This window comes from Mobula hypostoma, chromosome 1, assembly GCF_963921235.1.
Source record: "Mobula hypostoma chromosome 1, sMobHyp1.1, whole genome shotgun sequence".
NCBI classification, from domain to species: Eukaryota; Metazoa; Chordata; class Chondrichthyes; order Myliobatiformes; family Myliobatidae; genus Mobula; species Mobula hypostoma.
Genome location: NC_086097.1, coordinates 54542355 through 54568794, shown reverse-complemented (window position 1 = coordinate 54568794; position 26440 = coordinate 54542355). Strand labels below are relative to the sequence as shown.

At 38.2% G+C, this 26440-nt stretch overlaps 1 protein-coding gene across 4 annotated transcripts in view; it reads right to left on the bottom strand.

The window, feature by feature from the left end:
- Window positions 1–26440, bottom strand: part of samd4a (sterile alpha motif domain containing 4A) — a 174381-nt gene that overhangs the window by 20377 nt on the left and 127564 nt on the right. For all 4 annotated transcript variants that reach the window (XM_063049146.1, XM_063049125.1, XM_063049148.1 and 1 more), the window contains 4 exons: window positions 21338–21424; window positions 17441–17744; window positions 9578–9663; window positions 3566–3684 (listed from right to left, as the gene is read on the bottom strand). In XM_063049146.1, coding sequence (XP_062905216.1) covers window positions 3566–3684; window positions 9578–9663; window positions 17441–17744; window positions 21338–21424 — 596 coding nt within the window. The remainder of the gene's footprint in view (window positions 1–3565; window positions 3685–9577; window positions 9664–17440; window positions 17745–21337; window positions 21425–26440) is intronic.

Here is a 26440-nt window from a genome sequence, read left to right as displayed (position 1 = left end):
ATTGAATGTCAAGGATAGGTATTAGACATACTTTTGTTGTTGGTGGTCATTGTCTCACAATTCTGGGAAACACATCTCCACTTCTGACCTTTCAGCCCACCATGTCTATACTAACCATCAAATATATAGCTACACTAGTTCCATTACAGGACTGAAGAGGTAGTAATGGGTGACAAAGAAATGTCGGATAAAATCAGTAAGTATTTTGCACCAGTTTTCACTGTGGAAAATACTAACAATATGCCAGAAATACGAGCGTGTCAGGTAATGGAAGAGAGTGTAATCACAATTACTAAGAAGGTATTTGGGAAGCTGAAAGGTCTGAAGGTAGGTAAGTCACCTGGACCAGATGGACTACACCCCAGGTTAAAAGAGGTGTTTGAAGAGACTGTGGATGCACTAATCTGATCTTTCAAGAATCAAGATTCTAGAATGATTCTAGAAGACTGGAAAATTGAAAATGTCACTCTACTCTTTAAGAGGGGGAGGCAAAAGACAGGAACTTGTAGGCCAGTTAGCCTGACTTCAGTGGCTGGTAAGATGTGGGAGTCCATTACTAAGAATAAGATTTTGGGGTACTTGGAGGCACATGATAAAATAGGCCAAAGTCAGCATAGTTTCTTTAAGGTGAAATCTTGCCTGACAAATCTGTTGGAATTCTTTGAGGAAAAAACAGGCAGGATAGACAAAAGAGAGTCTGTGGATGTTGTTTACTTGAATTTTCTGAAAGCCTTTGACAAGATGCCACATATCCACATATGAGATTGCTTGATAAGACAAGAGACCATGGTATTACAGGAAAGATACTAGTGTGTACAGAAGATTAGCTATCTGGCCTTTTCTCCTCGGAGCGACGGAGGATGAGAGGTGACCTGATAGAGGTGTGTAAGATGATGAGAGGCATTGATTGTGTGGATAGTCAGAGGCTTTTTCCCAGGGCTGAAATGGTTGTCACAAGAGGACACAGGTTAAAGTGCTAGGGAGTAGTTACAGAGGAGATGTCAGGGGTAAGTTTTTTTACTCAGAGAGTGGTGAGTGCGTGGAACGGGCTGCCAGCAACGGTGGTGGAGGCGGATACGAAAGGGTCTTTTAAGAGACTTTTCAATAGGTACATGGAGCTTAGAAAAATAGAGGGCTATAGGTAAGCCTAGCAATTTCAAAGGTAGGGACATGTTCGACACAACTTTGTGGGCCGAAGGGCCTGTATTGTGCTGTAGGTTTTCTATATTTCTATGCAAAGAGTGAGAATAAAGGGGCCATTTTCTGGTTGGCTACCAATGATTTGTGGTGTTACGCAGGGATCAGTACTGGAATTGCTTCTTTTCATGTCATATGTCAGCGATTTAGATGAAGGAATTTTTTCTCTTTGTAGCCAGGTTTGCAGTTGATACGGAGATAGGTAGAGGGTCAGGTAATGTTGAGGAAGAGGGGAGCATGCAGAAGAACTTAGACAGATTAGGTGAATGGGCAAACAAGTGGCAGGTGGAATATAGTGTAGGGAAGTGTATGGTAATATATTTTGGGTATTTTCTAAAAGGGGAGCAAATTCAGAAATCAGAGAAATCAGAATTCAGTTCCATTACTTGATTCCCTAAAGGTTATGTCGCAGGTTGAATTGGTGGGAAGGAAGGCAAATGCAATGTTAGCATTCATTTCGAGAGGACTCAAATATAAAATCAAAGGTGTAATGCTATAGCATTTGGAATGTTGTGAGAAGGTCTGGGGCCCCTTATCTAAGAAAGCCTCCAAGAGGACCACAACCCTGTCATGATTTAGAAGCTCGCATACCTCAATAACCCAGAAAGCTATGTTGGCTTGAGCTAGGGCCTTGTGCTTTGGCTTTTGGTCAGGTCATTCATGCCAACAGGTCAAAAGGTCGAGGCCAGACTAAGAGTGATCCACTGGTCCTCCAGGTTTGGGGGTTAAGCTTAGGGCTAACAACCCTGACTGGTCAAAAAAACTGCTACAGAAACAGCAATGTAGAATCCTTCTATGTCTGTGTGCTACGGTATGGACAGACAGATGGAGGACCTTGCAACACACAAAAATTGCTGGAGGAACTCAGCAGGCTAGGCAGCATCTATGGAAAAAGCACAGTAGACGTTTCCACAGGACTGGAGAAAAAGAAGCTGAGGAGTAGATTTAAAATTTGGGGGGGGGGGGAGAAGAGGGGAGTGAGAAATATCAGGTGATGGGTGAAACCTGGAGGGGAAGGGATGAAGTAAAGAGCTGGGAAGTTGATTAGTGAAAGAGGTAGAAGACTATGGAAGAAAGAAAAAAAAGGGAGGAGCACCAGAGGGAAGTGTTGGGCAGGCAAGGAGATAAGGTGAGAGAGGGAAAAGGGGATCGGGAATGGTGAAGGGGGGTGGGGGGCATTACTGGAAGTTCAAGAAATCTGCGTTCACGCCATCAGATTGGAAGCTACTCAGGCTGAATACAAGGTGTTGTTCCTCCAACCTAACGTGGCTTCATCATGACAGTGGAGGTACAATGGAAATGGGAAGTGGAATTAAAATGGATGTCCACTGGGAGATAATTATCCTCCTGTACATCGGCGAGAGCTGACGTAGTTTGGGAGACCACTTCGCTGAGCATCTACCAGAACAAGCGGGATCTCCCAGTGGTCTCAACAATAAACAGGAGGCCACACCTGGAGCACCGAATACAGTAAATGACCCCAACAGACTCACAGGTGAAGTGTCGCCTCACCTAGAAGGACTGTTTAGGCCCTGAATGGTAGTGAGGGAGGTGGTGTAGGGGCAGGTGTAGCACTCGTTCTGCTTGCAAGGATAAGTGCCCAGAGGGAGATCAGTGGGGAGGGATGAATGGACAAGGGAGTTGCGTAGGGAGCTATCCCTGCGGAAAGCAAAAAGCCGGGGGAGATGTGCTCAGTGGTGGGATCCTGTTGGAGGTGGCAGAAGTTTCGGAGAATTATGTGCTGGATGTGAAGATTGGTGAGGTAGTAGGTGAGGACAAGAGGAACCCTGTCTCTGATAGGGTGGTGGAAGAATGGGGTAAGAGCTGACATGCATGAAACAGAAGAGATGTGGTTGAGGGAAGCTTTAATCTAATCCAATGGTTGTGGGATCACTGAGCTCTAACTACTACATGGTACTTGGCAAACAAGTAGTACTGTGCTGCTGCTCTGTTCGGTTGCCACCTCATTTTCAAGCACTCCCAGTGTTTTTTCCAGTATGCTCTTCTGTGTTACTCAATCGGGATTTGTCTCATCGCTTGCTTGTATTTGTTGAGCAAGAGATATGCAAGGTAATGAGGTTATAGGCAATAGTAGATTAAGTAGTATTTATCCAAGACTGTTCACAAACATTATATATGGAAAAGCAATTAGAAACAGCAAGAAACTGAATATTGCTTGAGTGACGTTTTTAAAATCAAGTTTAAATTATCCGTATAAATTCTTGCAAAACTAAGGAGATGGAAACTTATCATTTAGTTTTTCACTTGTTCCACAATTTAATGAGATAAAATACATTCTTAGAAATCAAAATAAATTTAAAATAATTCAGAAAAGTTCAGAATTGACAAGATAAATATTAAAGCATACTTTCTTTGCTGTCGATAGCCTGGCATATCCAAGAGAGATTTCCGGGGGAAAGATCTAAAGAGCTTCTGAACCTGCTGTTTCCAAGACAATAATCTTTTCTTCTGTGTTTCTGTAAAAGCCTAAGAGAAAAGCAAACAATTCTAATTAAAACTGCAAAATGACATTACACTTGTACAATCTAAAATTAATGCTTTCATTTAGTCAACATGTACTAATTAAACATTATTTAATAATATTTATTTCAGGTCTCAATAGAAAAATTCCTGGTTTCTCTTGTTCAAATCAGTTAAGGAATCATGCATTAGGTTTCACATTGATCTGGTCAGATATTTTTATAGATACATAAAGATGCCAGGTATATAATAAATACCTACTTCAATTTAAGAACCAATGCAATAGTATCTTTGACTGCAAATTATTTACTGAAACAACATAAAAATCAATTAAATTTCTAGATATTGGGTTTTATGAATGTTAAATAAATGTTATAATCAAAAGGTATATTAAATAAGAATTTTGTCTCTTTTACATGGAATTTGGAAACACATCGTTTGACAAGCAATCAAAGCAGCCCAGTGTGTATACTCTGAACACCCACAGAACATAAAGGTATGAAGTACTAGTAAATCTGTTGAGGCAGAACTGGCTGAAGGAGTAATATTGGCAAGATGCTTTTCTCAAAAATAAGTTACAAAGTATCTTGTATCCATCTCGCATTACTTGAAGTACATCATCTTTGCACAATTTAATATTTAACTATGAAGACCAATGCTGAATAACTCGGTGTGTACTGTGTATTAGCACATTTTAATGACTTTCAATTGATTTTCCAGAATAAAGGCCATTATCAATTAACAGATATTTTTGAAAAATATATTTTAATACAACTAAACAAGCAACTAAATAAATCTAAATGGTAACTTAAATTTAATATTTATCAACCTCTTTGAGGGATCTATGGACTTGGACCCCAGGATGCCATTGTTCCTCTATGCTGCTAAGAATCCTGCTACCAACTTTGTACTCTGCTGTCAAGTTTTCTTTTCTAGATTCAACTCTAACTGCCATTTCTCTGCTCAATTATGCATATTATCTATAAACCATTGAAACCTATGGCAATCTTCTATACTATCCACAACACCTCCAACCTTCATGTCATCAGAATACTTACTAACCTACTTTTCCACTTCCTCATCCAAGTCAATTTAAAAAAATCACAAAGAACAGGGGTCCCAGAACAGATCCCTGTGGAACACCACTAGTCACTGACCTACTGGTACAATACCCACCATCTACCACCACCCTCCAGCTTTGTGAACAAAGTAATTTGGAATCCAGACAACCAAGTTTCCATCCCATTGATCCCATGCCTCCTGTCTTTATGGATGCAGCTGTCAAAGGGAACTTGTCAAATGCTTACGAAAATACATGCATACCACATCCACCACTCTATCTCTATCAATTTGTTTTGTCACTTCCTCAGTTAGGCTTGAAAGGCACAACCTGCCCATCATAAAGTCACACTGACTATCCTAATAAGATTACACTTCTCCAAATGTTCGTAAATCCTGTCCTTAAGAATGCTCACCAATAGCTTGCCCACCACTGAATAGACTCGTTGGTCAATAATTCCCAGAATTTTCCCCATTGCCTTTCTTGAATAACAGAACACATTTGTAATCCTCCAATCCTTGCACTATTCCAGTGGGAAGACAGGATTCAAGTATTATTGCCAATATCCCAGCAATCTTGACCCTCGCTTCACGTAGCAACCTAAGGTATACTCCATTCAGCCCTAGGGACTTAATTATTCTAATTTTTTTCAAGACCTCCAAAAATTTCTTAACCTCAACATGCTCCAAGACAGTACCCTATTCTGTATTAACTCACATTTGTCAAAGTACCTCTCATTGGTAAACACTGAAGAAAGGTATGCATTAAGGACCTCCCCCTACCTCCTTCACCATCAGGCACATATCCCCATTATTGCTCATAAGCCCTAACCTTACTCTCGTCATCTCCTGTTCTTCATATATGTGTAGAAAACCTTGGGGTTTTCCTTAGTCCTACTTGATAAAACCTTCTCATGTCCCCTTCTAGCTCTCTTAAGTCCCTTTTTAAGCCCTTCCCTGGGTACCTTATAATTCTGAACAGCACTGTCTGACTTCGTTTTCAAAACTTTCATTACACTTTCCTCCTGTTGACTAAATGTTCCACCTCTTGTCAACCATGGTCCCTTTACTCTACTATCCTCTCCCTGTTCTCAATGGGACAAATCTAAATAGAACCCCATGAAGATGTCCCTAAACAACCTTCACATTTCAGCTGTGCATTTCCCTGAGAACATCTGTTCCCAGTTTATGCTCCCAAGTTCCTGCCTAATACCATCGTCATTAGCCCTCTCAGTTAAATACTTGCTCATATCGTCTGTGCCTATCCTTTTACATACTGATGCTAAAGATTAGGGAGTTGTGATAACTATGTCAAAAATACTCACTCGCTGAGACCAGGTGCCTGACCATGTTCATCATCCAGTACTAGACTTCCACCCACACTAACTGAGTTATGATCACTTGTTTAATAATAATAGGCATCCGTTAGTCTCATGAGACCATGGAATGCCCTTCCCTTGGACAACAAGGGTGGCAGTGGCATGGAGAGGGGAGACTTGCAACATGGGCAAGGTTGTTTGGAAGACCAGCAGTTGCCCTTGTTGTAAGTCTCCCCTCGCCACGACACTGATGTTGTCCAAGGGAAGGGCATTAGGACCCATACAGCTTGGCACCGGTGTTGTCGCAGAGCAATATGTGGTTAAGTGCCTTGCTCAAGGACACACACGTTGCCTCAGCCAAGGCTCGAACTAGCGACTTTCAAATCACGAGACGAACGCCTTAACCACTTGGCCACGTGCCAACACTTGTTAGTACTGCTCTATTAACACAGATTTAACTGCTCCAAAATGAGGCTATTTATTTCCTATTTAAATGGTAACTTAGGAGCTCCATCAAAAATATTTTACAGTGGGATTCAGAAGAAATTATCAGGCTTTTACTTGCAAATGCAAGAATTTTGAAACTTCAAAGTATTCACACTAAAACTAAGCAGTTTGCTTCCGTCAAAGAGGAAACTATTTCAGAAGCAACTCCAGTACAAACAGAGCAGTATCATGATTGAAAAGGTTGCATAAGCAATGCTTAAATACTTTGATAACAAGGTAACAAAGTCCAGCAGGAAGAGGTTATACTGCTTCCTGAGTCTGCTTTGCTAGTAAATAGAACTGTGGCTTATTTGATCTGTGGCCTTGGTTCCATATTTCTTCCCAAACTACATACCATTGATGCCTTTACAGCCCAAAATATATTTCAGCCTGGAACACATTTAGCAACACGGCATTTACAGCTCTCCATGGTAAAAAAAAAACCAAAGAGGAAAGTCCTCCTTAACTCACTACTTATTGATTGACCCCCTTGTTCTGAGAGGCAGTATCACAGCAAATTATCAAGCCAAACCCCGTTAGTCTCTTACCCATTTCAATGAGATCATGGCTCCTGTTGAAAATTTGTTCTGATCAACCTTCACATATTACAGATACCCCTCATCCCAGTAATTAAGCAGGTAAATTTTTGCTGTATCATGTTGATAGCATGCATATCCATAAATGAGGAAGCCAAAACTGCTTAGCAGTTCACATCAAAGTTGCTGGTGAACACAGCAGGCCAGGCAGCATCTCTAGGAAGCGGTAAAGTCGGCGTTTCGGGCGGAGACCCTTTGTCAGGACTAACTGAAAGGTCTTCTTTCAGTTAGTCCTGATGAAGGGTCTCCGCCCGAAACGTCGACTGCACCTCTTCCTAGAGATGCTGCCTGGCCTGCTGCGTTCACCAGCAACTTTGATGTGTGTTGCTTGAACTTCCAGCATCTGCAGATTTCCTTGTGTTTGCTGCTTAGCAGTTGTTGTCTCTCCAAAGCCGTGGAAGAATGGAATAAATGTCCTTACTTTTATGCTCCAACTTTTGTGGAATGCAGGCCAGCATTCTTTTGGTCTTAATTATTTACTTGCTAAGTTTGTGAGTCTTGCATTAGGACATCCAGATACTTTTGACTGTTTTTCCATTCTTCTTACTAAAGTGGATAATCTCATATTTCACATCATAATATTTGATCTGCAATCCTCTTTTTTTTCCACTGACATAACCTGTCTATATCCCTTTGCAAGCACAGAACATACTTTAAAGTTTGTATCATCAGCAAACTCAGATAGCATGTACTTGATTCCCTCATGCTAAGTCATTAATAGGATTGAAAGTAGCTGATGCTTCAACAATGATCTCTGAGCCAAGCCACTAGTTATAACTCAAATACAAGAAAATCTGCAGATGCTGAGAATCTAAAGCAACAGGCACAAAATGCTGGAGTAATTCACCAGGTCAGGCAGCATCTATGGAAAAGAGTAAACAGTCAACGTTTTAGGCTGAGACCCTTCTTCAGGACAGAAATCTAAAATGTCAACTGTTTACTTTTATAAAATTAAGCCCTAAAGTGCGGTTGCCTTTTATGTAGCTTATTATTGAATGTCATTTGGAAAATCCATATATACAACATTAATTGGCTCACTTTTACCTATCCTACCAATTTTTATCACCAGAAAATTCAAATAGACGTTAAGCTTGTTTGCCTTTTCATAAAAGCTAAGCACATTCAGTCTATGTATGTAATGCTTTTCTACATGCTTTGTTATCTACTCAATAATGGTTCCAGAATGTTACCAACATCTGATGTTAGGCTAACTAGCTTGCAGTTCCTTATTTTCTCGCCTCCTCCTTTCCTGAATAGTGGTGTTATACTTGTGGTTTTCCAAAATGCATTCCATGGAGCAGGGAATACTATTAGATGACCAACTGTATTTGCACCCACCTCTTATAAAATCAAAGGTTGCAAATCATAAAATCTGCTTTCATTCCTATTAATTTTTGTTGTAGCTTCCCCCCCCCCCCAGTGATATTAAACTCTCTTTTGGCTCCTGGTTATCTATTTTTGGTGACCTTTTATTGTCTTCTGTTGTGAAGATGCATATAGCATATATTTAATGTCTTTGCTTTTTCTGTCATCCTATTATTAATTCCCCATTCTCTCAATTCGTGAGTAACTAATGTTGAAATCTGCAATTCTCCTCATCTAATGCATAGTATAATTAGTTTAATGGTTTTTAACTAGCTTACATTTACATTGTTTTTTTTTCCTTTAATGAATTCTCTAGCTATTCTTTAAGACATTCTAAAATTTATTTAATACAAATAATTATACAAAGTTCTTCAAGTGTAACTAATTAGCAATTTAGTTGTCTCTAAATCGGAAGTTTAAAAAATACTATAAAGACATACAAAAATTTCACTGGCAACCTTATTTGAAATTAATTACCTTTTACAGCTATTTCAGTCTCAGGCTCTGTATAGTGGTTCAATTCATCAAGTCAATTTTTTTTGTTATCCAGAAGTTTTTATCCCCCCCACCCCAAAAAAAAATCATTTAACTATTCAGCCAAGACAATAAAGTTTGTGACAGATTTTCATGGTCAATTGACTAATTCCTTATTGTCAATATAACTGAGGCCACCCATTCAACTTTCAAGAATAGAGAGTTAGAAAGCATGATGATAGAAACTCCTCAGAAAAGAGCCAAGCAGTTGATTCCTATTGTTGATGGTCCTGGATACAAGGATAAACTTAAAATGCTTAAAAGCTACTAAATAAAGTAACTGGGTAATCTTGGAGCAACACATTAAAAAATAATAAAAATGTTAAAAAAATGATGTTTTCTTCAATATATAGTTCACTCTTCCTCCCTGGTATTAATGTTAGATGCATATGACAGTAAAGTACAAGAAAATACCTAGCCCCAAAATTATTTCAATTACGAGAAGTGAATGAGTTGACAGTAAATTTGTAAACAGGTTTTTCCAAATAGATTAAATTGAACAGATTGTTTAAGTTGTTCTTTTAAAACAATTATTCTCACCTCATGAGCTACACATTTGTCAATGAGTTGCAGGTAAGAACTTATGTTTTCTTCATCTGGTCTGGATACGAGTAGTTGTGTACAAACTGTAAAATAGAAGAGTCAAATATTACAAGGAATGGCACTGGCACTGATAAAAGAAATGACTTCCAAGTGTTCTATAAACATCTTTGAAAACTAAGGCAAAACTTAGTTCTAAAGCATGACTGAATTCACATTGCTTATAAACCTCAGATCACAGAACTTTACAGCAGACATATTTGCACAAATTCCCATCAAGGGTTTTAAACAATCATTGACTGACCATACAAGAGGAAGAGAGGAGACAGAGAATAATTAAAATGAGTGAGAATGAGATTAATACAAATGATAATCATAATGAGAGCACTGTAAGAGGAAGACTTGCATAACAAGAATGAGCAACAGAGGATTGTATTCAGACATTCAGAAAAGAGAGAGATAGGGACATCTGGGAAGAGAATAAAGGCAAGAGTGGCAGCCAGATACAAGTAAGAAACAGTCAAAGACCTCAGGGTAGATAACAGACTGAAATGCAGAAAAACAGTGACATGTAAACATATAGATATATTGTACGTCGTGAGACTAAATTTTGGCATAGAAATATACTAAGAATTTGGGTGAGAAAATTCTCTCTCAGGACAAATTAAAGACAAATAACAAGGAATTAAAATAAATTTTAAGATCATATAAAACTTGTTTCAAATATTGGCTGGGGATATGAAGCACAAGAGTCAACAGTGACCAAAAATAAAGTTAAAAGCAAGAGAAATATCTTTTTTAGAAACTGTAACCTTAAAGGAGCTCAGGACTACTCTAATTGCATTTCCTCGTTCTTTTTGAACAAAAAAAATTAAACATATTCTAATTATTTCTTCAATATAGCACACTTGCTGTACAAAAAATGAAATCTGCTTCATACATTGACCATTTCTTTGTTTTTTTAAATGATTCACTAATATCCTCTTCATCCTGAATAGCTCAAACATTTGAACAGTCTTCCTCCCTCCCTTAATCAAGTCCATACTAAGCACAGACCAGTCACTCAAATCAATTACAAATTATGCTGAGTAATTTCTCAGAGAATTTATAATACACCAATATTTTTTATAATTGAGTACACAGAACAATGATTTAGCTTAAGTTTAAATTTATACTTGCTGTTTAATATTCATTGCAACATTTGGATAGTTATCACTCACTATTCCACTTTTAAAGGTATGTATCTGTATCTCAAAATTTCAGTTCTTCCACTTCATTGGACATATTTGCTATTTAAAAAGTTATAATTTATATATTTTCATCTCCCATCTTCCATTCTATTCTGACCCCAACACCAATCCCCCGTAAAATGTGAATCTCATATTTATCCATATTCATCATATTCACTCCATATTTGTCCATTTACGTTCAAAGTAAAATATATTATCATAGTACATACATGTCACCACACGCAACCCTAAATTTCTTTTTCTATGGGCAGACTTAGCAAATCTGTAGAACAGTAACTGTAATCTGTAAGCATCAACTATACCGTAAACAAACTCTGCAAATACTGCTATGAATAAATAGCAATAAATAATGAGCATGAAACAACAATATAACAGAGACCTTAAATGAATGCAGCTAACCTCATTTGTTCAAGACCCTAATGGTTGATGGGTGGTAACTGTTCTTGACCCTGGTGGTGTGAGTCCTGAGGCACCTGTATCTTCTACCTCATGGCAGCAGTGAGAAAAGAGCATTGCCTGGGTAGTGAGGATCTTTGATGATGAATACTGCTTTTCTACGACAACCTTTCACATAGATGTGCTCAATGGTTGGGAGGGTTTTACCCATGATGTACTGGGCTGAATCCAATACCTTTTGTAGGATTTTCCGCTCAAAGTCATTGGTGTTCCCATACCAGCCCATACTTCACGCAGTCAGCACACTTTCCACCATATATCTATAGAAGCTTGCCAAGATTTTCAATGACATGCTGAACCTCCGCAGACTCCTGAGGAAGTAGAGGTGCTGTCATGATTTCTTTGCAATAGTATTTATATGATGGACCCAGCACAGGTGCTGAGATAGTGATACCCAAGAATTTAAAATTATTGATCCTCTCCACCTCTGATGATTACAGACTCATGGAGTTCTGGTTTCCCTTTCCTGACGTCTATCATCAGTTCCTTGGTCTTACTGACATCGAGTGAAAGGTTGTTGTTATTACATCATTCAGCTAAGTTTTCAATCTCCCTCCTGGATGCTGATTCATCACCACCTTTGGTACAGCCCCCAACAGTAGTATCGTCAGCAAAACTTGTACCTGGTGTTGGAGGTGTACTTAGCCACACAGTCATAAAGCAAGTACAGCAGGGAGCTAAGTACATATCCCTGTGGCACTCCAATGCTGATGAAGATCGTGGAGAAAATGACTTTGCCAATGTGAACTTACTGTGGTCTACAAGTCAGAAAATTCAGGAATGAATTGCACAAGGTGGCTTGAGGCCCAGGTCTTGGAGTTACTGATTAGTTTTGACGGGTGATGGTGTTAAGTGCCGAGAGCAATCAACAAAGAACATCCTGATGTATGCATCTTCATTGTCCAGATGTTCCAGAGTTGTGTGAAGAGCCAATGAGATAGCATCTGCTGTAGACCTGTTGCTTTGGCAGGTGAATTGGAGTGGATCCAAGTCACCATTCAGACAGGAACTGATATGCTTCAACACCAGCCTCTCAAAACATTTCATCACTGTGAATGTTAAGTGCCACTGGGCAATAGTCATTTAGACAGGTTACCATGCTCTTCTTGAGCAGCAGTACGATTGAAGCTTGCTTGCAACAGGTGGATACCGTACACTGCCGGAGCCATTTGGTCGGCACAGGTCTTCCGTCCAGAATGGATGCTTTCCTTGGATTCACTCTCTTGAAGGCAGCCCGCACATCATCTTCAGATACTGAGACCAAAGTATCATTGGGAGACGTGAGGGTGCACAATGGTTCCTCCCTATTCTGGTGGTCAAAGCGAGCATAGAAGGCATTGAGCTCACCTAGAAGCAAAGCTCTGCTGTCCTCTATGTCACTATAGCATTATAAAAGTATCATAGCATAGTGATCTTTCTTCTATCCGTGGCAATGTTAACGAAACCCACATTAAAAGAACGAATAGAACACAAATCATTTTGTAGAAATGTCCCATATACAAGTTCTAAGCTACATCAAAAGCTGTTTGGTGGAAACTAATAACTTACTTTCTCCATCATTTTACATTACAGGCAGTCTTTTTAACAGATGCATACACTGGACTTCAAGAAATGTGTGAAGGCTCAAGCATTTAATACTTTGAGTTATTCAGTGGTTAATTAAGTGCAATATATTTCAATAAATTATTGCAGACTAAACTCAATTTCGACATTAAAAATTTTTGCCTGGAGGTTAAGAATTCCCACATCCCAGTTCATACTTCAAGAATTTCTTCAGATACTTTACAAATGTCTTCAGGGATTTTGGCTCCATCATCTTTTCATACTACGTCCCAGATTCCCATCTAGTATCTAACTGCTTGCAACAAGGAAATAACACGTCAGAGGCAACATGTCAAAAGTCCAAGAGGCAGTCAATATGCATGGAAGAAATTGGAAATGATCTCAGATATGAACCGTTACAGGAAAAAGATAAATCAACAATAATGTATCAAATATATCAATAGCAAAATTGCAATTGAAATAAACATACCTTTGAAAAATTTCTTAGAATGAAAACTCAAATAAAGCAAGTAAATAAATTTGTCCATTGGGTGTAATCTTGTCATTTTGGCCATCAAATAATGTATAGAACATGTAAATATCGTATTCAATGTAGAACTCTTGGGTGTACGGACATAATAAATAGAGGGGTTAATATCGGTTACCTTGACAAGGGAATAGAAATGTTTCTTTAAGTATACAGAATAATAAAGATGAATAAATGAATCAAACAACTGATAAAAGTATTGGTTAGGTGCAAAATTTGTGCCTTGAATTCTCTTGAATGATGTGAATTTTACGAACTGTTAAAAAATATGCTAAAGAACTTTACGAACTGTTCACAGAATAAAGGGGCAGTCACAATCTGAGCTGTGATCTGGAAAAGTCAATTGCAATAGATCAAGAGGCAAGGAACCAACAGATAGAATATTCAAAGATTCAGCCACGTACACAGAGAACAGAGTTGGAATTACTTGGTCACTGTTCTTCAAATTTCAAATTCTGAAGGATTCTTATGCTTATCCAAACTGTCCCCATAAAACTAAGATGTTTTATGCATCATATATATTTCCCACAAGAAGAGAGTAAAAAAAAAGGCCAATCAGACAATAAAGAAAAGCATCTGGAAAGCTTGTAAGATGTTACTCACATTAAATAATTAGTTTATGTGGTTTAATTAGCAATCCAACAGGATAATCAGTTTCAAAGATAAATGTAGGAGATGCACGTTTAAACATTGATGCTTTGTGTAAAAATACAAGTCACCTAATTTGAGGCTGTTATCTATTCATGGCCATCTTTATTAAGTTGGCAAAGCAGCCAACATATTGGAAAATCTCTCATCCCTTACAATATTATTAATTAATAATCAGTCAGCTAGACATGCACCATTCATTATGCATTCACTGATATCTCCTAGCAAGATATTCTACTGAAACATATGACAGACAATTTTTAGCTTACATTGAAAACATTTCAAAGCTTGAATGTCAGCTGTAATTAGAACTTGACAGCAGTGACATTAAATACTCATGTAAGCCAATACATTGCTTGACTGTTTATCATAGATTTTAAAAGGCCTGCACACTCATCACGGCCTGCACTTCAGTGCTGTAGCTTTGTTTTCTTATTCTACCTTTTGATAACTCAAAGAACATATTTAATTGGATACCACAAAGCACCCTATAGATGATTAAATATTTTTTTATTCACTTTCATAATGCAGGGAAATAACATGAACAGTTTAATAAGAGAATAAACTAGCAAGCCAATCTGCTTCAGTGAAATTAGTTGACAGCTAAATACAAGCAGTCATTGGGCTATGTAAAGATTCCATTCCCTTAGGCAATTTTTTTCTAAACTCCGAAATTTCTATTATCTACAGTAATCTATATTGCAACTCTGTGCACAGTATGTAATTCTTTCATTTCATTCAATAATGATGGCAGGAGGAGAAGATGACGGCGCGACGCAACGCGCGTAGCCTCTCAGGTGAAATGATATTGTATTTGTTAAATAGGGGCCGTGCACAATTCTGATTTGATGGAGACAGCCGTGAGAAGCACGGAGGAACATCTGGAGAAACCTCCGAAATGCCCGGTTCGCTGCCGCTGCTACTGTGCAATCGAGAATCTCTGGAGGGAAGGCCCCAAATCCTCAGCTTTGCCTGCTGCTGGCGGTCAGGGCTGGAGTCGAAGCGCTCTGTGTGAGGGCTGGTCGGAGGCTCGAAATTTTCGGACGACTCAGAGTCGGACTGTGGTCGGGAATGGCAGGGAGAGTTTTCTTCCTTCTCCCATCTGCGTGAGATGTAGGACTTTCGAGAGACTTTGAACTTTTTTTTACCCCGCCCATGGCCTGTTCTTCATCAAGTTACTGTATTGCTTGCACTGTTGTAAATATATGTTATAATTATGTGGTTTTTGTCAGTTTTTCCAGTCTTGGTCTGTCTTGTGTTTCTGTGATATCACTCCAGAGGAATATTGTATCATTTCTAAATGCATGCATTACTAAATGACAATAAAAGAGGATTGTGTGTCCTCATAATCTAATCTAACCTAATCTTGACTAAATTTAAAATTTAGGCTCATATTTATATGAGGAACATTGTCTCATTCAATTGTATCTATGTATGGTTTGAAGATACTTAAATTTGATTTGATTTGAAGGGTTTTGATAATTAACCCCTGGCATAATTACACTCAAAGCAACAGAGAATTCCAGTGAAATACACAAAATGCTGGAGGAACTCAGCAGACCAAGCAGCATCTATGGAAAAGAGTACAGCCGACATTTCCAGCTGAGACCCTTCAACAGGACTGGAGAAAAAAAAAGACAAGTAGATTTAAAAGGTGAAGGGAGGGGAGGAAGAAACACAAAGTGATAGGTGAATCGAGAAGGGGAGGGATGAAGTAAAGAGCTAAGAAGTTGATTGGTGAAAGAGATACAGGGCTGGAGAAGGGGGAACCTAATAAGAGAGGACAGAATGCCATGGAAGAAAGAAAAGGGGGGAGGCCCTGCTCAGGTTGGAGCACCAACACCTTATATTCCGTCTGGGTGGCCTCCAACCTGATGGCATGAACAACGATTTCTTGAACCTTCCAGTAATGCCCCCAACCCCCCCCTTCACCATTCCCCATCCCCTTTTCCCTCTCTCATCGTATCTCCTTGCCTGCCCATCACCTCCCTCTGGCGCTCCTCCCCCTTTTTCTTTCTTCCATGGCAAGTAACAGCTCCACAGACTCAGGTTCTATTCTGATCTCTGATCTTGTCTCTGTTAAGATTATCCCAGGTGCTCCTGTTTCCTGAAAAAGGGGCTTAACGGCTATATTAATTGTTGCCTTCAAGATTCCATAGTTATGCTACTTGTTAGGTTAATTGCCTACAGTAAACTGCCGCTGTAAGAGTAGATGGAGAAGTGAGTCAGTTTATGAAAATCAAGAGGTGTTAGACAAGGGTGTGTTTTCTCCCCTGATTTGTTTAATGTGTACAGTGAAACAATATTACAAAAAATAAGAGACATCTTGTGAATCAAAGTTGGTGTGAAAACATCAATAATTTCAGATATGCCACTGTGTTAATTGCAAGTACGGAGGAAGAATTACAAAACTTAATTGATATAGTTGCTGAAGAAAGTGCAAAAATGGGTCTATCAATTGCAAAAAGACAGAATGTATGGTGATATCCAAAAAAGAGAATCCTATCTGCAAGCAGAAAATAAATGGGGAAGACATAAAACAAGTACAGAACTTTTGCTACTTAGGAAACTGGGTGACATCAGATGGCAGGTGCGACATGGACATCAAAAGAAGAATAGGGATGGCAAAAGACACCTTTACGAGAATGAAGAGTATACTGACCAACACTAAACTCGGCATGACAACCCGCCTCAGAGTACTGAAATGTTACGTTTATCCAGTTATGTTATATAGATCAGAATGTTGGTCAATATCTAGTAACATGAGGAAAAGAATTGAAGTAGGTTTTCGAGGAGGATGCAAAGATTATCATGGACGAAACGAATATCTAACAAGGATAACATGAATGGAGCAAGCACAAAAAGAGAAATAATGTATGAGATCATGAAAAGGCAACATAACTTCATTGGACATGTGATTAGGAAAGAGAAGTTAGAATGCAAGGTAATTATGGGAAAGATTGAAGGGAAGAAAGCAAAAGGAAGGCAAGGACAAATGATGATGGAGAGAGCAGCCAGAGAACTGGAAATGAATACCAATGAATTGATCCACTTGACCCGAAACAGGAGTGTGTGGGCCATGATGGTCAAAGCTTAAAGTGGGCATGGCACCTGATGGTGATGATGAAACTACTCCTAATGGAGGTGGCAGGTGAGAGAAATGGGTTTGCATGCGTCTGAGTGTAGGTTATAGTGAAATAAGCGGGGGAATGGGGTTGATGAGATTCTTTGTAGCTGGCATATACTCACTAGCCAAATGGCCTCCTCTGTGAGAAGGAAATATAGAGGTCTCACTATATGTCTGTCTGAATGCCACCAAATCATTCTTTTAATTTCTGAGTCCACTGATTAATTATTATTCATTGCTTAAATTATTATTCTTTTATTTCTATTTGAGAAATCTTAAAAATTAAGGCTTACCTTTACCCATGACTCTTGTAAACTGTCCAGGTAGATCCCCTTCTGGAACAACAGCACTGCCCGACTCACTCTCACACCCTGTGACGCTATGTTGCTGAATTCCACCTGCAGCAGAGTCCTTCACATCAGAAAGCCGACTTCCTAAGCTGCTGTCTGAACTCATGATAGAGGATTGAGAGTCAAAAGTTTGGTTTTGTTCACTTGTGTTCTGACTATGAGAGAAACTGTAAGGTTTGATTGGAGTAAGAATCATTTGGTGCAGTTCCTGAAGTGCATTGCGGAGATTGCCACCTTCAAGAATGTCCTGTGCAATGGAAGGCAAATCATAAACAGAATATTGAAGTGTATAGAATTCTTGTTTACATTGGTTAAGAAAATAAATGCTTTAAAATGCAGTTTCATTTAAAAGTATGGTTATAGAATAATTAAGATATTTCAGAAAATGTGAAATTTCTGATGCATTTAAAAAAAATATTAAACTGTATATTTGAAAAATCTTCCCCTGCATTACAGTAACTTATTTTAAACTTTCAAACAATTACGCAAATTTCAGACATCTGAGAGTAGCTAGATATTTCTAATCAAACCAACATTTTTATGAACTTACACCACATTAACAGGGAAAATTCCACAATATCTTTTTCTATATTCATAGATCAAAAAAGCCTGGTAGTTAAATACACTGAGTAAGTTTTATATGGATTTTTGCTCTCTTAATATTCCTGACTTGTGTTCAGAAGAAAATACTAGTTTAATGAAAGGACAAAGTCTTTTATTAACATGCACTTTCATGTTTACTTTGGCAGGAATTAATAATCATCTTAGAACATGGTACCAGTCTGCTGGGCAAGTAGTCCAACCTATACACTTTAATCTGTCTAAACTGTTATCTGTCAGACCCAAAACATGAAATCTTTCTCTTTCCATGGATGCTGCCCGGCCTATGAGTCTTTCTAACATTTGTTTCTGATTTCCAGCTTCTGTAGTTCTTCTGCATTTTATTTGCCCTTTTGCTCTGGGGAAAAAAAATCCTGAATTTGAATATTTATGTTATTTTGAAGTACAGGAACCCTTGATTTACAAACATTCCATGTACGTATTTGTGGTATAATGCCATTGTTTCTTAATGGTACATTTCCTTGATTCATACGGCTTTCTTCACTATGAGAAGTGCACCAGTCTCGACCCATAATGAATTTCATGCTTCTTTCCACATAATTTTCCTCTGTTAAAATTGTTGAGAGTGCTGCATTCTCTTCATTGGACTCCATCACAATTTATTCTGTGCATCTTTCAAAATGGCTTCAAAATACTCCAGCTGTTTTGAGGACAATGCTTACTATAAAGGCTTGCAAATAATATTTGATCATTAATACTTGCTTGGATGTAATTAGCAGAAGGAAAAAAGAAAGTCAGTACTTAGTGAACATTAGCTGTTGATCCACTTGAAGCACTGAGAGCATATATAATCCTTAACACAGACAAAATAAAAGTTCACACTTAAAATATTACTCTTGGCAGAGATATTTTAATGGAGAGAATGGAAAAGAGGCTGTTCTAAATTCAAAAACTACTGTGGAAGAATCATGAAAAATCATGAGATGTGTGATGGACCTTCTGGAAGTGTTGAAACGTTCAAGGCAAGCCATTATGAAACACAGGCGTTCTGTGGGAAAGGCTGCGTGTGCAGATACCATGGAGTCAAAGCATTTTCCCAAGGAGTTGAAACAATGGAGATGTCTAATTTATTAACTGAGCATTTAATGTGGACTTTACTTGAAGAGAGTACGTGGCAAAAGATTAGAAAACTCTTTCATGTATCAGGGAAGTCAACAATTCCCTTGTTCTTCTTCATGGAGACAATGCAAAAGGCGACTGTAAAGCCTATGCTTCTCCTAATTTCCCCACTCAGAAAACCTGAGGTCTCTGAAGATATCCACAAGCCAATTTTCCAGTGCTGAGATGAACTGACATGAATACCTGGATAACAGTACTGCTCCTTCATTTTGTTTCCTTTCTCTTTCATCAAACAATATTGTATGAGAAATGACCTGAACAACAGACCCTTACTTATCATCAATAATGCCTTGAACAAAAATATCCTAAGGCAGGGTCTCAACCCAAAACCTCAATTCCTCTGGCGCCAGGGATGCAGTGTAAGCCACTAAGTTCCTCCACCAATTAGGTTTTGTTTGCAACAAAAAAAAACTCAGCTAACAAAATGCAGTAAGTATTTTCTGCACTAAAAATATTTCATTGTTACAATCTACAGACAATACTATCACTGTTTTCAAGGCATACCACCTGCAATTCATAATGGGACATATCACTCCAGAGTCAAGTGGCAATAAAAAAGCCTGCCATACAAGACATTTAAAAGTAGAACAATATTAAGATTGTCTCAGTATCCGAGTCTTTTGGGATGATATTTCCATGCAATAATGATTGACGTACAGACTAAAATTATAGCCAGAATGTGAAAGAGTTACTCAGATGGTTTTCTCATGTTGGCGTACAAGACTGGGTTTGATGAAGTAGGCTAGGATAATATGGAAGTATTACTGGAATCTTAAGGAAAGAGAATATACTATACAAAAGATAATGAGAGCCTGTGCAGCAAAAATCAAAACAGAAAAACTAAAAAATCCAGAACACGACCATGACCAGAAGGCTCATTAAGAAAACGTTCTCAGAAGCTCCCTATTGCATCTAGAAACAGTAGCCCATACACAATGATGCACATATGCAAGATGGCACTGGACAAGGTTAAATATGAGAAAAGAACATGCTTTGCAGTAAAGAGCTTGATCACATGAAAAAGAGCTGCTTAAACTTTCAGCAACACCTTCTCTAAGTTTCCTTCATCAGCTAACCAGTAACATTCCACTAGTAGTATCTTTGGCATGAATGATGCAAAATCTTTCAAGCTCAGATTCAACACCACCATCTAAACCATAGTGATAACACAACCTTTCACCTATCATCAATAAATCACACAGAGCTATCACTCATGCTGCCCTATGAAAATATGAGATATGAATTAAGAGTAGATCTTTTGGGCTCTGGAGCTTGCTCCACCATTCAATGAAAACACAGCAGATGTGTCTGCAATCACAATGTTGCTTTCCATGTATCTGTCCTTTTACTCCATGTGCTTCTTAAGGATCGGTCTCAAAAATGGTTCTGCTACTATTGGCTTTTAAGGAAGTGAGCTCTCATGAAGTATCCTCTTCCAGATGCTTCTTGACCCACTTACTTTCTCCAGCAGTTTGTCTTTTTTGCTCCAAATTCCAGCAAACTGTATTCTCGTTTCTAAATTTCTCACCTCATCTGTCATAAATGGGTGAGTCCTTATTTTGATAGTGTGAACCTTACTTCCAGATTCACCCACAAGCAGCAGTACTACAAGTTGATATATTTTTAAATGGTTAGGTCTTTTGTCTGAAATTCTTAAGCTCTGGAAATCAACCAGCTTTTTGATGACATCAAACATATGGGAAAAGACTTTACAATTAATGAAAGTTCTTCAAACAGTGTTTTCCAGAACTGTTTCCCTTTAGTAAATCGAGGAATACAAGAAAAGGATATAGTTGCTTCCCTTTAGTAAACTGAGGAATACAAGTAAAGGCTATGAACAAAGTGATAAATTATAAGACTTTGGTACTCCAAATGATTTATGACCAAATTAACAATCATCATCTAGAGCATAACAAAATACAATTTTGAATGTGCATCATGTAACAATACAATAACCAAAGCTGTTAAACAATATGAGCATCTCAGTTTTTAACCACATATTTCCAGCAATATAGCTTCATAGTAATATATGAAAATAAAAATATAGTTTATGAAAGTGGAAACGTGGAGCAAGAATAAATATTTGCTTTTACTTCTTACCTTTTCCAACAATCTGAGTACATTCTGCCTCTCCTTTAGTTTTTGTATACTGAGAACAATTTTGTGCCTTGCACCTTTGGTAACACTCTGCAGCAAGAATAATAAAAAAGATTTATCACATATTCAGTCATAATGCAACCTATTAAAAAGTTTTATCATTATGTCCTAAAATTGTTTTAATATTTATATGTTTGCATGCAATTTGTTTCATGAGGCAAAATGTGTCCAGAAAGGGATGATCTTTCATTTGGCGCTGCAGATCAATGTCTTCTATATTTTAACCCATCAATGTTAGAATTCTATCTACTTGCCAAATCTACTTGTTTTATTCAGTTTTCCCCAAATGAAGACTAGCTTTTGGTAGAAATAAGTTACTTAGGTGGTCTGCAATGAATATTTTTTAAAAAAGCAAAAATAACCTCAACAACTTTAATGGTAAGAGGATTCTGAGCAAATGTTCCCAGTAAATAACTGTAAACAGTGAATATAGTTTGATTACTTGAATTGAATTTGGGATCAGGCAGACTGAATTAAAAAGAGTTACCCAAGTAAACCTTCAAATGACACCTGAAAAAGTCTTGTATAGCCTCATGACAGTTACTCACTCATGTACCAGTAAAGACTTGAATAAAATTGACATGCTAATTTTTAAAATTCAAAACAATGATCCACTATAACAAAATAAGATCCTTTTCAAAATGATATGCCAAATAATGATGATAGAAAAGGTGGTGAGAATATTTGTGTGCAAATGTACATCATCTTTAGGTGAGAGGTAGATAAACAGTTCATTTCAAATAGTGGAAAGCAGTTATCAGAGTTGAACAAATTTCAAGGACTATTTTGCTAAATGCTTCACAGCTTTGAAACATGTTATGAATGGAACACGTTACAGAAAATTAAATCCTCTCTATTACTATCTAAATAGTGTACGGAAATAACTATCGTGGTTAAAATTTACCGATCACACAGCACTGAAACTTAACTATTGCCTTTGCATTGCTGGGAATTTTAGAAAATTCTAGTAAAAAAATTTACTGTTTCTGAAATACAAACTCAAGAGCTAAGATTAGAGTACAACAATTAGACTACACATTTGGAATATGATATTGATTACAACACACTTCAAAGTAAAATCTCATCCATGCAGACTTTCACACCTCCCCCTCCCCAAACCCCACCCATCAATTGTCCAAAGTTCTGTGCTCTGGAGTCCCAGAGACTTGCACACTAAAAAATTCCAGTCTGTGTTTCAGAGCTGATTAACTGTTACATTGTCATAAAAAAAATAAACTGAGGTCCTGATTTGTTCTCTCAATTGGAAGAAATAAATCTCACAATACAATTTCACAGAGCAAAAGAATGGTTTTGGCAATATTTATGTGTGACATACGGCAAAAGTACTCCTTTTCAAAGCTCAAAATTTAAAGTGAACTTATTATCAAAGTACATATATAGCACTATGTACTACCCTGAATTTATTTTTTGCAGGCATTAACAGTAGAACATACAATAGAATCAATGAAAAATTACACAAACACTGATAGCAACTAGTGCACAAAATAAACTGCATTAAAATAACAAATAATAAATAATAATACTGAGAACATGAGTTGCACTCCGTGAAAGTGAATCCACTGGTTGTGTTCAATGATCAGTTCAGTGCTGATTTGAGTAAAGTTATCCCAGGAGCTGATGGTTGAAGGATAATAACTGTTCCTGAAACTAGTGGTGTGAGAGCTAAGGCTCCTGTATTTCTTTTCTGATGACAGCAGCAACAAGAGAGCATCTGCTATCAAGAAGATTGAAGCACCTGAAAAGATCATAAATTGCAAGTCTTGCTTTTCCTGTAAAAATGGTGTCTTGTGCCCAAATAATTTTCTTCACCCTATTAGCAGCAGCCATTTTCATTCATTTATTGGCCCAAGTCAATTGGAAAAGTAAGCTAGATGGAGGGATGGTAGAAATTCCTACAAGAAATAAGTGCAGGAAAAATATATTCCAAGAAAAAAGAAAATCATGAATGGAAAAGTGGCACAAGTATGGCTAACGAGAGAGGTTAAGGCTAAAATAAAAGCAAAAGACACAGCGTACAAGGAAGCAAAAATTAGTGGGAAAACTGAGGACTGGACAACTTTTAAAAACTTACAGAAGAAAACTAAGAAAGTCATGAGGGAAAAAAAAGATGAATTATTAAAGGAAATTGGTAATTAACATAAAAAAGGATACTAAGAGTTTTTTAAAATATATGAAGAGTAAAAGAGTGACACAGGTAGATATAGGACCGATTGAAAATTATGCTGGAGAAATTATAATGGGTAACAAAGAGATGGCAGAGGAACTAAATGAGTATTTTGCATCAGTCTTCACCGTGGAAGACATTAGCAACATACCTGATAGCCAAAGGTCTCAGGGAATAGAATTTGGTACAGTCAAGATTACTGGAGAGAAAGTGCTTGGGAAGCTAAATGGACTAAGAATAGATAACTCTCCCGGTCCGGATAAGGTGCACCCACGGGTTCTGAAGGAGGTGGCTTTGGAGCTTGTGGAGGCCTTGGAAGTGATCTTCCAGGAATCAATAGACTCTGGCATGGTTCTGGAGGACTGGAAGGTCGCAAATGTAGTTCCGCTGTTTAAGAAAGGAGGGAGGCAGCAAAAAGAAAATTACAGACCTATTAGTGTGACATCGGTAGTTAGAAAGTTATTGGAGTCGATCCTCAAGGACGAGGTTATGAAATACCTCAGGTGCATGACAAGATAGGCCCAAGCCAGCATGGTTTCATGAAGGGAAGATCTTGCCTCACCAACCTATTGGAATTTTTTGAGGTAATCTCAAATAAGATTGACAAGGGAGAGGCTGTGGATGTTGTGTATTTGGATTTTCAAAAGGCCTTCGGATAAGGTGCCGCATAAGAGGTTGCTTAATAAGATGAGAGCCCGTGGAATTACAGGAAAGATCTTGGAATGGGTGGAGCATTGGCTGATAGGCAGAAAACAAAGGGTGGGAATAAAGGGATCCTATTCTGATTAGTTGCCGGTTACTAGTGGTGTTCTGCAGGGGTCGGTGTTGGGGCCGCTTCTTCTTACAATGTATATCGATGATTTGGATTATGGATGAAGTGGTTTTGTGGCTAAGTTTGCGGATGACACCAAGATAGGTGGAGGAACAGGAAGTGTTGAAGAAATGGAAAAGTTGCAGAGAGACTAGGTCAGTTTAGGAGAGTGGGCAAAGACAATGGCAGATGAGATATAATGTTGAGAAATGTACAGTTGTACATTTTGGAAGAAGAAACAATTGGGCAGATTATTATTTAGATGTGGAGAAAATTCAAAAATCGGAAGTGCAAAGGGACTTGGGGGTCCTCGTGCAGGATACCCTAAAGGTTAACCACCAGGTTGAATCAGCAGTAAGGAAAGCGAATGCTAAGTTGGCATTTATTTCAAGAGGAATAGTGTATAAGAGTAAGGAGGTGTTGATGAAGCTCTATGGGGCATTGGTGAGACCTCATTTGGAATACTGTGTGCAGTTTTGGGCCCCCTATCTTAGAAGGGATGTACTGATGTTGGAGAGAGTTCAGAGAAGATTTATGAGTCTGATTCCTGGAATGCAGGGGCTAACATATGAGGAGCATTTGTCAGTTCTTGGACTGTATTCAGTAGAGTATAGAAGAATGAGAGGGGATCTCATAGAAACATTTTGAATGTTGAAAGGGCTGGACAGAGTAGATGTGGGAAGGCTGTTTCCCTTGGTGGGTGAGTCCAGGACAAGAGGCCACAGTCTTAGAATTAGAGGGTACTCATTTAAAACAAAGATGAGGAGAAATTTTTTTAGCCAGAGGCTGGAATTCGTTGCCACATACAGCTGTGGAGGCCCAATCATTGAGGATGTTTAAGGAGGAGATTGATAGGTATCTAATTAGTCAGGGTATCAAGGGATATGGGGAAAAAGCCGGAAATTGGAACTAGATAGGAGAGTAGTTCAGCTCATGGTGGAGTGGCGGAGCAGACTCGACAGGCCGAATGGCCTACTTCTGCTCCTTTGTCTTGTGATTTTGTTGCAGCCATTTCCATTTATTTATTTGTTTATTTAGAGATACAGCAAAGAATACGCCCTTCCAACCACGCTGCCCAGCAACCCCTGACAACCCCAGTTTAACCCTAGCCCAATCATGGGACAATTTATAAAGACCAATTAATCTACCCAGTACGTCTCAGGACTGTGGAAAGAAACGGGAGCACCCGGGGAAAACCACGTATTCCACGGTGAGGATGTACAAACTCCTTACAGAAGATGCCAGAAATAAACTATGAACTCCAACACCAAGCTGTAATAATGTCACTCTAACCATTACACTACCATGGCACCATTTTATTAAGGAGGTAAAAGCTGAACATAGAGAAAATCACAATCAAGCAGTGTCAATATGGTTTCATGGAAGGAAACCTTCAACAGTTCCCCGAAAATGTGAAAAGGGTGCAATATATTTGGATTTTCAGAGTTAATAAGGTGCTGCATAAATGATTATTGCAACAGGAACTCATGGAGTTATGCGCAATACTCTATACTTTGTCACCAAACAATTGATACTAGAACGTACAATCATCACAGCAATATTTGTATCAGCAATAAATGAGCATGGATAGAGGACTAACAATTAAAAGAGCTGTGATAAATGGGGCATTTTTTGATTAGTAATCAGTAACTAGTGAAGTGCTAAAGGGATTATTTAAAATCTGCTTTGATTACTTGGATGAAGAAACTGAGTATTCTGTGGTCAAATTCACTGACGCTAAGTAATTATGCACTAATGGAATGATGGCCTTTGCTGTAAAGAGTATGAAGTTTAAAAGCAGAAAAGTAAAGATTCATTATTATAGGATATAGGCAAGGCCATACCCAAAATGCTGCACTCAGTTTCATCTCCAGGCTTAAGAATGATTGCTTGCATTATAACCTCATTAAGCTGATTCTTGGAATAACAAAAAAATGGAACAGCTTGGACCTATACTCATTAGAGTATAGAAGGATGAGGGGTGATCTTAATGTTACTTCATAGATTGTGAGTGACAGTGGGTAATGACAGAACGTTTCCTCTTGTAAGT